The 16,526-nt window shown below is 35.8% G+C and overlaps 1 protein-coding gene across 4 annotated transcripts in view; it reads left to right on the forward strand.

Moving 5' to 3' along the window:
- SF3B1 (splicing factor 3b subunit 1) overlaps nt 1-16,526 on the forward strand; it is a 59,387-nt gene that overhangs the window by 32,017 nt on the left and 10,844 nt on the right. The window contains exons 3-14 of one of the 4 annotated variants that reach the window (XM_055398965.2): nt 978-1,144; nt 2,493-2,597; nt 2,941-3,055; nt 4,897-4,976; nt 6,123-6,293; nt 10,192-10,429; nt 11,646-11,858; nt 12,106-12,227; nt 13,661-13,858; nt 13,959-14,060; nt 15,622-15,801; nt 16,425-16,511. In XM_055398965.2, coding sequence (XP_055254940.1) covers nt 978-1,144; nt 2,493-2,597; nt 2,941-3,055; nt 4,897-4,976; nt 6,123-6,293; nt 10,192-10,429; nt 11,646-11,858; nt 12,106-12,227; nt 13,661-13,858; nt 13,959-14,060; nt 15,622-15,801; nt 16,425-16,511 — 1,778 coding nt within the window. Of the gene's footprint in view, nt 1-977; nt 1,145-2,492; nt 2,598-2,940; nt 3,056-3,106; nt 4,977-6,122; nt 6,294-10,191; nt 10,430-11,645; nt 11,859-12,105; nt 12,228-13,660; nt 13,859-13,958; nt 14,061-15,621; nt 15,802-16,424; nt 16,512-16,526 lie in introns of those variants that run through there. The other 3 variants (XM_055398966.2, XR_016035442.1, XR_016035440.1) reach the window with 3 other exon arrangements.

The raw sequence follows: 16,526 nt of genomic DNA on the forward strand, positions 1-16,526 counted from the left end.
TTAAAGGAGACTGAAGAGACATGACTATATGCAGTGTGTGGTTCTTGATAGGATCAGGAAACAAGAGAACATGTTACTAGAATGTGAAGGATGTTACTAGGATGATTGGGAAATTATCATGATTTAGAGAATTGATTAAGATATGAAATTAGATTAGAAGATGATGAAGAGTTAAAAATTAGCAAAGCAGTTAAGAGTTGATACTTCACCACATGTGCAACTTCTGAATGTCAGACCTATGGATAGACACAGTGCTTGGGGGACTCATTGAATGCTTAAGTGTTTCATGCTCATTTTGTCATTTAATCCTTAGAATGAAACTCTGTTGTAGGAAACTGAGACACATAGATAAGTGTATTAATTAGTAGGTAAAGAGCCTTTAAGGCATACATTTTTATTCTAAAGCTCAGACTGTAAATCATAAATCTAATGTGATGGTAATTGCAGCCAAACTGTAGGGCTCTGTATTACATGCTTAAGAATTTAGATTTTATCCTTTGTTATTTTACTATTGAAGATGTTTAGGTTTTTACCTCAGAGCTTGTTCGGAATGCAGAAACTTTGGTCTGATCTAGGCCTTCTGCATTCTAACAAAATCAGAACCCATAGACGATTTGTTGCACATTTGAGTTTGAGACCCACTCTACAGTACTGTTTTTACCTCTCTGGTAGTGTTTAAATCTTAAGTGTTGTTCTTGCTCCCTAATCAACATCACCAGGATTTTTTCAGTTGGGAAAGGTTAAAATTTAACGTTAGTTTAATAGACTTTGGCAAGCTGTTCTTAAGAGTAACTTGTAGTTGATGAAGTAGGATTTCTTTTGTGTGCATAAGTGTCTTCTGTTGAGGTGGAGATATTTTAATTTATTAAAAATAAATACTTTTTATGGTTATTTTGGTAATACCCAGTAGAGAAATGTATTATGTTGAGTGCTGTTTGGAAAATGAGATTAAGAAAATCTGAATTATTTTCTTACAGATATTGAAGCACAGATCCGAGAAATTCAAGGCAAGAAGGCAGCTCTTGAAGAAGCTCAAGGAGTGGGCCTTGATTCTACGGGTTATTATGACCAGGAAATTTACGGTGGAAGTGACAGCAGGTTTGATGGATACGTGACATCAATTGCTGCAACTGAACTTGAAGATGTAAGTTTCATAGTGTACAAAGAGTCCAAGCATTTTTTTGTTGGCGAGCAAGAAATATAAAGGAATCTTCTGTTTGAGTCATCTGGTTTAATCTTGGAAGACATTTTAGAGACTGAGAAATCTTTTCTTGGGAGGATAAAACTGTTGAAGGTGTCTTTCTCTTCTAAGACTTCTGGAAGTGCTCAGTTCTGACTCTTATTTTAAAACTAGTTTATTCAGCAAAGCACCTGGAAATTATTAACCATTGTAAAAGTAACCTGAGTTATTGTTACCTACTGAGCTCTATCTGGAGGAGCCCTGTAAGAAGTGATTTCATTGTAAATGGCTTGTGATCTCTGATTTTCGCTTGATACTGTTTTTTTTCCCCTCCCTTGGTATCTTAATATGAATGAACTGTTTCTTGGTACTGACATTAATGGGCTTTTTGGAGCCTGTTACTCTGAAGGATGACTAACTCTTATTTTGAAACACATTTCTTAAAGTGTTTTCATATTTTCCACAGAGCTTATATCTTGTCGGACCATCCCAAACATCCAAATTTTATAAAATAGCTTATCTCTTGTGTGTGATTCAGTAACCTGTGTATATAGATTGTGAAACTTGTTGTTTTTATGAAATTCAAGCCACTTTTTATTTTATAGTTAGCACCTTTTTTTTTTAAAGAAAAACTTTAAAGTGCCAAAGCAAAATTTGTAGAAGCCAGTCAGGCCTCTTTGCATATCATACCTTAATAGTAAGAGGCAGTAATGGCTCTGTGTTCCAATAGCTGAGCGGGAAATTGTTTTTTCAATTTTAAATAAAATAAATGATGTGTTAAGATCTTGAGATCTGCCTGTTGTGGCACTTCTTACTTTAGTAAAATAATAATATAACATTATTCTGTCTAAACATAGTAATACTGTTGCTAGGTCACTTCAGTTGTGTCGGACTGTTAGGGAAATACATTTAAAATTAATTACATTTTACTTTTTTCTGTGATTAAACCATGTTTTTTAAAAAAAGAGTTAGACCAGGAAACTGGACGATTCTAAAGAAGCTATTTGTAGTTTCCAAATCTGAAAAACAAATTTAATCATGCCCACTGAGAAAAATGAAATACTCACATTTTTCTAGTCCATACATAACTTTATTTTAATTGACTTCCACAGAAAGCAGTCCTTATTTAATCTTTTTAAGAGTATAGAAAGCTAAATTTAATTTTTTTAGTTGTTTTTTGAGTTGAACAGAAAACCCAAGTGTTAACAAGTTTTATCATACTGTGTTTTGATTTCATATTTAATCTCTATGTACTTTCTAGTTTCTAAGTTCTGACATTTCTGTTTGGTTTTTTGGGGGCATTCCATTGCAGGATGATGATGACTACTCATCATCTACAAGTTTGCTTGGTCAGAAGAAGCCAGGATATCATGCCCCTGTGGCATTGCTTAACGATATACCACAGTCAACAGAACAGGTAACTTAAAAAAATTAAACCAGTTTATTTGGTTAAAGAAAACTGAATGTCTGAACTCCTGGGGAAACTCATTTATTTTAGGAATCAAATTAATGTTTTGAGGAGAGTTGATTTGAGAAAATTAGAAATAGTTATGTTAAAAAGGTGATCATTTCATGAAGGGGATTGAACTATGGAAATTTCTCATATGCCTTACTTTCTTATAATAGCATTTATGTGAGTAATGATAATATTAGTAGGCATTTATTAAACATTTTTATATTTTATAATGTTCTGACTTTTGTTTGTGATTTTGTTTGGTTGTTTAATAAGTGAATATTAAGTGAGACATACCTCTTTTCAGTATGATCCATTTGCTGAGCACCGACCTCCGAAGATTGCAGATCGGGAAGATGAATACAAAAAGCACAGGCGGACCATGATAATTTCCCCTGAGCGTCTTGATCCTTTTGCAGATGGTAATTCTTTCCCACTTTTCTATAAGTATTCAGAAATTTATTTGTGTTAAGTTGTCTTTAGCCCTTTGATTTTTTTTGGCATGCTTATGAATTTGCTTTTCTTTTTTAAAATCCCCCTTACTATAGATTTGTGTAGATTTGGTTGAAGTCACAGATGCCATATTCTTCATCTTTATAATGCCAGTTTTCTTTCCAGGTAGAAGGACAAGAAACTAATGAGCCAATGCCATAGAAACGCAAAGGGTTAAAGGTTTTTCTTTTACTTTTGTTTTGGGTACGCTTTCTTTACTTTGAACAAATGTGTTTTTCTGCTCAAGATACTTTCAAATTATTGAAAGTTTTCATCCCAAATCTAGATTTTTAGGATTGTTACTTTTGAGAAACTGTTTCCACATTAGAGCTCCCCCCATATTGCTCTAAATATAGTTTAATAAATGCACCTACTTTCCTCTAAGCAAACTTAAAGTTAAAACAGAAGTATGTATACAAAGACTTTGATATTTTTAATAGTTGGAGTCTGTTTTGCTGATTTTAGTGTGCAGGTCAGCACAAGGGGCATAGTGAGCCTGATGGATGCTTTCCTCAGGTGAGTGAGTTTCAAAATCAAAATTAGGTGCCTGTTTCTTAAAATTAGATTCTGCTGCAGGTTTATAAATTAGACTTTCAGCCTGCATGAATTAGTAGGGATATTCTTTTTTTACTTGCATAATTGTAATTGATTTAAACATGTATGTCAGAATTCACAGGCCCATACTAACTGTCCTTAATTTCTTTCCTACAGCAGTACTGCTATATGCCAGTCCTGTCTGCATTCTTAAGGGTGCAGTTCAACACATCCTCTCTAGATTATGGTGAAAAAGTATTCCAAAGGAAGTCTTATCAGAGCTAGTGTCAGAAAGAATGACACTATCAATTGGGCATGATCTTCAGCATAGGCAATGTCTTAGAATTTTATTATATTTTCCTAAATTATGATGCTATACTACTTGTATAGCTAATTATCACATTTCTAAAACGTCGTGTGCCTCTGTGAATCTTGTATTGTTTTGTTTGGGCTTCTTTAAGATATTTCAAAGTTTGAAAAGCAAATACTGAAACTTTAACCAAGAGACTAACACATCTCTTTGTACACCACTTTTTTTCTATATGCATCATAATAACTGGTGGAAGTAATATATTTCACGTAACGTGTTTCCAGTTGTTACTTATACTTTCTAAGAAGATAAAAATATGTTTCTGGGTCAACAAAACATGGAAAGCCCATGAAGCCCATTTTAGTAACATGACATCAGAATAAGATTAGAGGTATATTTTTAAAAGTCAGATTTTCTAAACTATAACTGTTTTAGAACGTTGTATGAAGAACATATCTAGTCATAGTTACTTGTAGTCAGGATTTTAACAGCTTGCAACAGGTAATGTTTTGAATATAAATATCTTTCCAAAGTGTTACTAATGGTAAAGAGATAATTTTCTAGGCTTCTATTCTGCTGCTTGAAGTCAGAACTGCTGATGGAGACAAAGGCACGAAAGTGTACGTATTCCGGATTAGCAACCCAGGAACCCATCACTTCTGAAGACACTAAACTGTGCTGTCATTTTGTTTTTATATGCATTAAAATCTTTGTTTTAAACTGCTGTAGATATGTTTGTGTTCAAACAGGTTAAATTGATCAGCAAACTCAATAAAAAGTAAGATGTATAATTATTAAAGTTTTTCATCAAAAAGTAAATTTAATGATTATGGAATAATGTAATATTAGAGCAGGGCAGATAAATCAGTTGAACCTAATTATCTTTTATTTATTGTACTCTTGTCCTGTTGCTGTTCTTTTCTGCAGGAGGGAAGACCCCTGACCCTAAAATGAATGCTAGGACTTACATGGATGTAATGCGAGAACAGCATTTAACTAAAGAAGAGGTTTGTAAACCTGCTTTTTATTTTCATGGTGTTGGAAGAATGTAAAGGAAGTTGAGATTGAGAGACTCATATTTCCTGCACAAATATTGCTTACTTTATTAATTAGTTATGTTAATGAAAGTTAAGTTGAGAAAGAACCTTATCCAGAATTCTACCACCTCCCAAATTGAGCTTTTCCTGTCTCTGTACTGTCCTTTTCTAGTGCCTGGCCCCTTGGCCGTATATATACACACATGCATACATATTGTATATATATGTCCGTATGCTGCTAAGTCGCGTCAGTCATGTCTCACTCTGTGTGACCCCATGGACGGCAGCCCACCAGGCTCCCCTGTCCCTAGGATTCTCCAGGCAAGAATACTGGAGTGGTTTGCCGTTTCCTTCTGCAATATATGTGTATACATACATATTTTTTAGTGGACGTATCTGTGGGGGCTGTTAATGGTATGTCCCTGAAGTCACTGTGTAAGGGAAAAGTCAAATAGTGAAATCATTTTTTGAAAAGCCTCTTATTCTTCCACAAAATTCAGTTTGAATATGTGTGGGAATTCAGTTTGAATATTCTGATGAGTTCCTGCTGGCCTGCAGAGATTGCTCTGTTTTAATACTTAGTCTTTGTAATTTTATTATGAATATATAATAGATTTGGGGGTTATAGAGCTCTATATATCTAGTGGGGTTATAGAACTCCACTTTAAAATCACAGGGTAAATGTATATTTGTTGTGACTATATTATATATAATACTTACATAGTTATAATTACAATAAAATTTTGAAAATTTATCACTTTGCCAACTTATTACATAGTCTTAATTGCTGTTTTTATGAGTTTTACTTGAAGTATTTTTCAGTGGAAGCATTTTGGTTTGCTGCCATTGACTGAAGATTTTACTTCATTAACTATATATAAAGCAGTGCTCTCTATGTAATACGTTCTGTATTTGTTCATCTATTATGTAGAAAGACAGTGTATAAAGCTTGAAAATACAGGAAAGAGAGGGAAAATAAGGAATGGAAATACCAGTAGCATAGAAAGGAGAATGAGTGAAGAATAAAATGGTGTTATGTAGAAATAATTACTAATGGTATGAAAATATATTGAAAGTGTTTTAAAGATGTTCACTGTTTATTTGTGTATTTTTCAGAGAGAAATTAGGCAACAGCTAGCAGAAAAAGCTAAGGCTGGAGAACTAAAAGTCGTCAATGGAGCAGCAGCATCCCAGCCTCCCTCAAAACGGAAACGACGTTGGGATCAAACAGCTGATCAGACTCCTGGTGCCACTCCAAAAAAGCTATCAAGTTGGGATCAAGCAGAGGTAATTTCTTTTTATTTTTTATTGTTACTATTTTTAATTTATTTCTCTCATGGAATATATTGGTCTGCTTTTATTGACTTAACAAGATAACCTCAGACTGGGTACCTTAACCAAGAGACATTTATTTTCTCACAGTTCTGGAGGCTTGAAGATCAAGGTGCCAGCAGGGTTAGTGCCTAGTAAGAACTCTTCTTCTGATTTGCAGATGTCTGCCTTCTTGCTGTGTCCTCATGTGGCCTTTTGCACACGTGGAAAGAGTGAGGGAGCTCTGGTATCTCTTGTCTGCCTGTAATGACACCAGTCCTGTCAGGTTAGGGTCCAACCTTGTGACCTCATTTAACCTAATTACCTCACTCAAGGTTCAGTCTCCAAGTACAGTTATAGCAAGGATAAGGGCTTCAACATGACTTCTGGGGAAAACAGTTCTGTTTATAACTTGGAGTAAAGGAATGTTCGTTTTGAAATATTAAACGCAGATGTGGAAGAACATCACATTATATGGATGTTGAGTATAACATAGTGGTCCTCTTCATTTTCTAGATGGATGATTTGAAGTCTGACTACCGGTGTCAGATACACACTACTACTGCATTTTCTTTGTCAGTTTATTTTCCTCGAAACTTATTTGGGTGGTAAAATATACAATTTGCCATTTTAAAGTGTACAATTTAATGATATTGATTACTCTTAAAATGTTGTACAAGAACCATCATGATTTATATTCCAAAACTTTTTCATCACTTCAGACAAACTCTGATCATTAAAAAATGGCTCTGTTCCCCTTCCCTTCAGATGCACTTCCTTATGTTCTGTGAAGCTGGTACCTCCTTAGCTGCTGCTTTTTAGTTTGTGACTTTGCTTTCTATTTCTCTCCAACCCCAAATAGAAACAATTAAAAAGATAAAAGTATAAATGTTTCCACTGTGAAATCTACTGGTATGCCTGTGTATGTTCTCATCTACTCTGCTTTTCCATCTCTTATAATATGGACTGTTGGTACAAATTGACTGTATACAGCTTAACCCATCTGTTTATGTACCATTTCTCATCTCTTACTACTCAAGGACTCTCATGTAACATCAGTTTTTTCCTCTGTACTCTAGGTTATTATCAACAAACACATTTTCCTGATCTTTATCTTTTAAAAAACCAAAAAACTGCAAGAAATCATCTCTTGATCCTCACATCCCCTTCCAGCTACCATCCCATTTCTTTCTCTTTACTACAAAGTGCTTTGAGTGAGTCACTTATCTATACTTGGCACTCCGTGCTTTTTCTTGCACCCCCTCTGACAGATTGTCTTTTGTCAAGGTGACTTCCTCATTGCTAAATCCAAAAGTCAGGTTTCAATCTTCATATTACTCAGCATAGCAGTAGACATTCTTTGATACCCTTTTTTCCCCTAGCTTCTGGGTTTGTCTTTCTTGATTTTCCTAATACTTTTCTAAGTGGCTACTACTTTTTAGTCTTGTTTGCTGTGTCATCCTCAGCTTCCTTAAATTTAGTGTACTCTAATGCTGAAACTGCAATACTTTGGCCACCTCATGCAACGAGTTGATTCACTGGAAAAGACTCTGATGCTGGGAAAGGTTGAGGGCGGGAGGAGAAGGGGACGACAGAGAATGAGATGGCTGGATGGCATCACCAACTCTGTGGACATGAGTGAACTCTGGGGGTTGGTGATGGACAGGGAGGCCTGGTGTGCTGTGATTCATGGGGTCTTGGAGAGTCGGACACGACTGAGCGACTGAACTGAACTGAATGCTCAATCCTCAGATCTCTTTTCAGTCTAAATTAACTCTCTAGGATCTCGCTCCTGTTTTTACATATTGTTTTTGTAAGACAACTCCCAAATTTACAAATCCATCCTTACTTCTCTGTTCCTCAGACCCAACACATTTATCTTGATGTGTATTTGATAGGCATCTCAAAATCAGTATTTCTAAAATAAAATTGATTTTCCCTATTCATTCTTTCCATCCTGCTCCCATGTATATTGGCTCAAACCAAACCCTTTAGGGTCATCGTATATTCCTTTTATTCTCTAATCTGACATCCTATCCAAAATAAATTTTGTTGGCCCCACTTTTGAATATATTCAGGATCCTAGCCACTTTGATCTCTGTCCCCACTACCATAAGTCTAAGTCACTGTCCACTAGCATAGGCTATTGCAGATTTATTTATAAATGAGGAAAAGCATGTCAGGCCATGACAGTGTTTTTCCAAACTGAGAACTGAGTTCTAAACCTAACACATAATTTTCAAACAATTTAGCTTAAGATAGATCTTGAGGACTTCCCATTTCCTTGCTGATACATGAGAAGACTTGATTCTGCAGAGAAATATTATTACTGAGTTAAATTCTGTGGTTGGCATTCAGTGTGAATTTTTAAAACTTTGAAAAAGAAATTTGACCTGTATTTCTAACAGAAAAGAAGACCCAAGAGTTGATGTCTGTTTTATAAAAACTTTAGCAATTCAGACTATATTTTCTTTCATGCTTCTCATTTAACACAGTTTGATTCTAATCATGTCTATAGTAATTACAGTGGATAGTAGGAAGAATTTTTTCCTACCTGACTGAGCAGGAAGAGCAGTTGCCAAAAAGATTTTTTTAACAGTTTATGTGCCTTGTTACTGTCCAATGTTGTTCAGTCACTAAGTTGAGTCTGACCCTTGGCGACCCCATGGACTTCAGCACACCAGGCTTCCCTGTTCTTCGCTATCTCCTGAAGTTTGCTCAGATTCATGTCCATTGAGGTGGTAATGTCATCTAACCGTCTCATCTATCTGTTGCCCCCTTCTCCCCTCAGTCTTGCCCAGCCAGCATCACGGTCTTTTCCAGTGAGTCAGCTCTTCACATCAGGTTACTAAAGGATTAGAGCTTCAGCATCAGTCCTTCCAATGAATATCCAGGGTTGATTTCCTTTAGGATTTACTGGTTTGATCTCCTTGCAGTCCAAGGGACTCTCAAGAGTCTTCTCCAGCACCACAATTCGAAAGCATCAATTCTTAGGCGCTCAGCCTTCTTTATGGTCCAACTGTTTATATGCTTTACTCACCTAATTAAGGATTTCTTAACCCTGATTAATATATAGAATCTTTTGAAAGAAAAAAAAATACTGATTCTTATTTGCAAACACAAAGCTAAATAGAACTCTTGGGTGGAGCATCCAACTTTAAAAGAAATATGTAAAAAATACTACAAAACTTACAGAATTATTTAAATGCAAATTTTGTTTCCACTGATTGACCTGCCATTTTTTATATGATATTGTCTACATTATGCAGGTTATTTTGCTGTCACACTGTCTGATGCCCTATATCACTCACTACTTGTCTTTATTTGAACTACCATGGAACTTTTGATTAAGTCAACTTCTATTTTTTTTGTTTTCATTAATCTTGAGAGTAATATAAAGATGATTATAAATATAACCTCATTTCAAGGATTTGAAGTTACGTGGCAGTGTCAAGTTACAGTTACCCAAGTGATTCAAAACGTGCTTAAATTAATTAAACATAAAATTGAACAAAACTACAAAAATATTTGGGAAATTTGGTGCTTACATTTCTAAGCCCCAGATTTGAGAGGTGCATATCATTAGAACTGAAAGTTTTTGAGATCTCAACAGAGAAACCTTAATGTTTTCTCAAAGTTACAGAGTCATTAGTGGCATAGCAATATGTTGTTTTTTTAAGCTCGAGCTTTTTTCAGTGCTTTAAATTAAATCTTTAAATTGTTTTTAGTCATAAACACGTTTGCTTAGACAGTAGGTATTTTTCAGGCAGAAGGATAATCTCCTCTTTTAATCATGAACTAAAACATTTTTTTTTTAAGTTTTCTAGTTACTTTCATGTGGATGTCTGAAATAAAAATGTTTTGCTCTGTTAAGACCCCTGGACATACCCCTTCCTTAAGATGGGATGAAACACCAGGTCGTGCAAAGGGAAGTGAAACTCCTGGAGCAACCCCAGGCTCAAAAATATGGGATCCTACCCCTAGTCATACACCTGCGGGAGCTGCTACTCCTGGACGAGGCGATACACCAGGCCATGCAACACCAGGCCATGGAGGTGCAACTTCCAGTGCTCGTAAAAACAGATGGGATGAGACCCCCAAAACAGAAAGAGGTACTTCTAGTGTAATCTGGGCATGTGTTTGAGTAAAATGTTGATTTAATGAGTGGTATGTCTATGGGTGAAACTCTGTTCTTCTGGTCCTGGATACACAGATAAATAACCAGATGTTTTTGAGACATGTTAAGAACTGAGCAGATTATATGTGTAAATCTTTTCCTTTCTTAAAGAAGTTTAAGATTTATTTCAGGAGAAACATTTGTTGTTGCTTAGTTGCTAAGTTGTGTCCTACTCTTTTGTGACTTCATGGACTGTAGCCCTGCCAGGCTCCTCCGTCCATGGGATTTCCATGGCAAGAATAGTGGAGTGGGTTGTCATCTGTAGGGGATCTTCCGGAACCAGGGATCAAACCTGCGTCTCCTGCATTGCAGGTGGATTCTTTACTGGTGAGCCATCAGGGCTTCCCAGGTAGAACATTAGGAGAAAGTAAAGTTGATAGGCAATAACCTATACTATATTATAGTATAGTAACATCAATTATTTTCATGTAATATCATCATTATTGTACATAACATCAAGTTTGCTATTTTATTCATTTTAAGGGTATGATTTAGTAGCATTAAGTACATCCACGTGTTGTGCAACCATTATCACTATCATTTCTAGAACTTTCTCATTGCAAATAAAAGCTGAACCCATTAAACAATAACTCGCCATTCTTCCTCATCCCAGCATCTGGTAACCTCTCATCTCCTTTTTGTCTGTGTAAATTTGCCTCAATCTCGTTTGTGTGAATTCTCTAAAGCTGTGAGGATAGTTTTTGAAAGTTAAGATTTAATAGTACATCTGCTATATTAAAAATTTATAAAGAATGTTTAACGATAGGGCAGAGTGCTTTAACACATAACGTAGGGAATTCTCTGTAGTCCAGTGATTAGGACTCAGTGCTTTCACTGCAGGGGCCTGGATTCAATCCCTAGTCAGGTGCCTGAGATTCCACAAACCACACACCCCCACATCCTCCCTCAAAAACAGTAATGGATAAGAGAAGCAGTATAAAATTGCACATGCAGAGTAATCTCACTCTGAAAAAATGAAAAGTGGCTCAAGATACACAAAGTGGCTATTTCTGGGTTGTGGTATTGTGAGTGATTACTTTGCTCCTGTTTCCTTTTCTTGTTTCTGAGCTTTACCAGTTTGAGTTTGTTAGAATAAACAGTTATTTTTTGACAGTGGTTAAAATTTATGCTTATTCACTTTTTCTTTAAAGATACTCCTGGGCATGGAAGTGGATGGGCTGAGACTCCTCGAACAGATCGAGGTGGAGATTCCATTGGTGAAACACCAACTCCCGGAGCCAGTAAAAGAAAGTCACGTTGGGATGAAACACCAGCTAGTCAGATGGGTGGAAGCACTCCTGTTCTGACCCCTGGAAAGACACCAATTGGCACACCAGCCATGAACATGGCCACCCCTACTCCAGGTAGAAACTTTATCATTGGAAATAATTTTTCCCCTGTTAGTATTTCGAACTTTTTGTTTGTGGTTTTCTGTGTTATTAATGCCTGTTTTTAGCAAGAATAACAGGACATAAAAGGAAGTCTGAGTTTATAATATGAAAATGAATGTTAGAATTGATCTTAACTGTCTTATATCCAATCCCAAGGACCTATGTGATGATAAAAATCTTGTACTATATAGATTATTACAGAAATTTGCTTTTTTGGTAGGTCATATAATGAGTATGACTCCTGAGCAGCTTCAGGCTTGGCGGTGGGAGCGAGAAATTGATGAGAGAAATCGCCCATTGTCTGATGAAGAATTAGATGCTATGTTCCCAGAAGGATATAAGGTAATAACAACATGAATCTGGTTTTTAGAATGTGGATTTGGTGGGGAGGGTGTGCCATGAGGCTTGCAGGATATCAGTTCCCAATCAATCTGGTGCCACGGATTGATCCTTGGCCCCAGCAGTGAAAGCGATGAGTCCTAACCATTGGACCACCAGGGAATTACTTGATTTTTGTTTTAAATATTCTTTGAAAATATTAACTGATCAAGTTTGCATTGGTCTTGCCCAAATTTACTACTCTGTTTCATTCTTTAGATATTTCCAAGTGTGTTTCATTTCCACATTAGATCATGGTTATTTTACTTGATGTCTCGCAAGATCCTGTGTATTTAGTTCATGGATTGCCAGTGAACACAAAGAATGTTCTTGCTTTACCATAGCAACTTGAAGTTTACTTTGAAGTATAAAATTTTGTAGGTACCTCTGACTTAAGGACCTTTTCATGGTCTAAATGAGGTCATATAGCTGATGTTAAAATCAGGGCTGGAAAGTAATTTGATGGCCTTTCTTGGGCCTTTTCTGCCAATGTCTATTGCTTTTTAACAGTTTTATGTATTTTCCCCTCTCCCCTCATTAGGTTTGTACTAGAGTATTTGTTTTTAAGTATGCATGAATTAACTACTTCATGACTTTTTATAATCTTGGGTGGGGAAGGTCCCCTGGAGAAGGAAATGGCAACCCACTCCAGTATTCTTGCCTGGAAAATCCCATGGACAGAGGAAGCCTGATACAGTACAGTCCATGGGGTCACAGAGTCGGACACGGCTTAGCAACTAAATCACCACAAATCTCCATGTAATACTATGGGTATAGTCACTCTTCAGCCTACTGTTGACTGCCTGAGTGTCTGTCTCAATTACATTCATTGATTTCTTTATAAGTAGAAGGGGAAAATCCTCCTTTGTGAATATTGAGTGAATTTTTTTATTTTAGTCAAATGGTGTGTATTTATAGGGCTTTGCTCAACATTCTGGATTTTTATGCAGTTACTCATTTTTGTACAGCCTTAAAAGATTTGCTTTTGTAGCGCAGAGATTTACATGAATTAATTTAAAATTTTTTATTATTTTAATATAATCTTTTATGCATTCTGTGTACTTTGTGAGCTTATTTGCATTTATATGATACTGGTTCACCAATATGTTTATATAGACTAATGTTTGAAAGGGATCAGAATTTTGTAAGCCTGCTTCATGTATCTCATCATTTCCCCACACTTCCAATACACTTAATCTAAATTTAAATTTGATGAGAAAGAGTAATACTTGTCATATATTTTAAACATACAATTAAGATAGAAAAATGAGATTGATGTTAATTGATGTTGTCTTGCCTCTAAGCAAAAAGCTTCTTACATGCACATATTATTCATTTTTGTTATCATTTACTATATAAAACTAAGAAAGTCCTAAACTGTCTTTTAACTGTATTAGGTACTTCCCCCTCCTGCTGGATATGTTCCTATTCGAACTCCAGCTCGAAAGCTGACAGCAACTCCAACACCTTTGGGTGGTATGACAGGTTTCCACATGCAAACAGAAGACAGAACTATGAAAAACGTTAATGACCAACCATCTGGAAATCTTCCGTTTTTAAAACCTGATGATATTCAGTACTTTGATAAACTTTTGGTAAGTGATGATGACAGATATAAAATACTAACTTTTTATTTAGCAGTTACAACTCATCATATCTCCACTAACCTTTGAATTTTTTATTTTTTACTGTTAGGTTGATGTTGATGAATCAACTCTTAGTCCAGAAGAGCAAAAAGAGAGAAAAATAATGAAGTTGCTTTTAAAAATTAAGAATGGAACACCTCCTATGAGAAAGGTAAGTACCAATTTTTAATAAATGGTTCATTAACAAATACCATCATGTTCATTATAATCTTAGAGATTCTCCATTTTATCCTCAAAGCCTTTAAAACATGCTGAAGATAAGGGAATTAGTAGAATTATGTGGGAAATTAGTATCGTATATGGTTTGAAAATGGTTGGTCCTTTAGGAGAAGTTTAGGAGTTTTACCTTATACTCTCGTGACTCTATTAAATTACCCTTTTTTTCTTATATGTTTTCAATTTCTTTTAGTGAAGGTACAGTTGATTTACAGTGTTGTGCTAATCTCTGCTGTACAGCAAAGTGACTTGCTGCTGCTAAGTCACTTCAGTTGTGTCCGACTCTGTGTGACCCCTTAGACGGAAGCTCACCAGGCTCCCCCGTCCCTGGGATTCTCCAGGCAAGAACACGGGAGTGGGTTGCCATTTCCTTCTCCAATGTGTGAAAGTGAAAAGTGAAGTCGCTCAGTCATGTCCGACCCTTAGCGACCCCATGGACTGCAGCCTACCATCCATGGGATTTTCTAGGCAATAGTACTGGAGTGGCTTGCCATTGCCTTCTCCGCAAAGTGACTTAGTTATATTCATATATATATTCTTTTTTAATGTTCTTTTCCATTATGGTTTATCACAGGATATTGAGTATAGTTTCTTGTGCTATACACTAGGACCTTGTTTTCTATTCATTCTAAATGTAATGGTTTGCATTCTACCAACCCCAAGCTCTCAGTCCATCCTGCCCGCCCCCAAACCACATGTCTGTTTTTTGTGTCTGTTTTGTTGATAGGTTCATTTGTGTTGATTTTAGATTCCACCTTTAAGTGATATTGTATGGTATTTGTTTTTCTATTTCTGACTTATTTCAATAATAATCTTTAGTTGCATCCATGTTGTTGCAAATGACATTATTTTGTTCTTTTTTATGGATGAGTAGTTCTTGCCTGGAGAATCCCAGGGACGGGGGAGCCTGGTGGGCTTCTGTCTGTGGGGTCACACAGAGTCGGACACGACTGAAGTGACTTAGCAGCAGCAGCAGCAGCAGTATTCTATTGTATACATGTCTCGTATATATCCATTTATCTGTCAGTGAACATTGAGGTGGTTTCCGCAGCTTGGCTAATTGAATAGAGCTGCTGTGCACATAGGTGGTGTATGTATCTTTTTGAATTAGAGTTTTGTCTGGATATATGCCCAGGAGTGAGATGCTGGATCATATGATAATTCTATTTTTCGTTTTCTGAGGAACCTCCATACTGTTTTCACAATGGCTACACCAACTTAAATTCCCACCAACAGTGTAGGAAGGTCCCCTTTTCTCTACACCTTCTCTAGAATTCAGTTACCCTGTTTGAATTATCTGAAAACATTGATTAAGCCTTCATCACAGGAGTTCAGACTTCAGAGTAATTTTGATGGGAATGAACACATACTTCTGTATGTAAAATATCCGTGGAGTTTGCACTAAAATATTCAGTTACAGAAAACCATGGAGTAATTTTTTGCTCCCATTCAAAATGCCTATAATCTAGAAACCTACCTTTTACTCTTTCTTCCAGGCTGCATTGCGTCAGATTACTGATAAAGCTCGTGAATTTGGAGCTGGTCCTTTGTTTAATCAGATTCTTCCTCTGCTGATGTCACCTACACTTGAGGATCAAGAGCGTCATTTACTTGTGAAAGTTATTGATAGAATATTATACAAACTTGATGACTTAGTTCGACCATATGTACACAAGGTTTGTTCTCCAGTTGTGTTTCTATGACTTGATATATTTTGCTATAAAAGAATTCATAATTTTTTTATCAACTTATCAATAGATGTATTTGTGAAATGTAAAAATTCCTTAAAAGTAACAACTGATGTTTTACATTTACAATAAAAAAGGGAAACTTCCGCTCCTTTTAAAGAATACTCAGTTAACCATTGTTACATTTACATGCCCTCAAACCTTTTTCTTTGCAGGTAGGTACATATACAAATACATGTATCAATAGTTGTAATTTTTGGCCATCCTATATGGGTTCATAGTACTCATTTTTAATTTGCTTTTATTGATATTAGGATGTGAAAATGTATGTTTCTGTATCATTAGCCATTTAGTACTAAGAATCATCTTTTTGCTGATGGTAATATGGCTTACAGTTGTAAAATGCAGATAGGGGTGTGTGTATATATTGTATTTAATAATTTTTATATTAACATTTCTCCCAAATACTGATTTTTATGTGGGTTTAAAGTTGTGTGATTAAAATTCTTAATTTGTCCCTTAATTAACACAGTCCTGGAAATTAAAAATTTCCTTATATGTACTCTGTTACATGAGCATTGAATCAGTAACTGGTATTCCTTCTCTTTCAGATCCTAGTGGTAATTGAACCATTGTTGATTGATGAAGATTACTACGCCCGAGTGGAAGGCAGAGAGATTATTTCTAATTTGGCAAAGGTATTTATATTTCTG

Source organism: Moschus berezovskii, chromosome 2 (assembly GCF_049115385.1).
Source record: "Moschus berezovskii isolate FMDL1 chromosome 2, NW_MosBer_1.0, whole genome shotgun sequence".
Taxonomy (NCBI): domain Eukaryota; kingdom Metazoa; phylum Chordata; class Mammalia; order Artiodactyla; family Moschidae; genus Moschus; species Moschus berezovskii.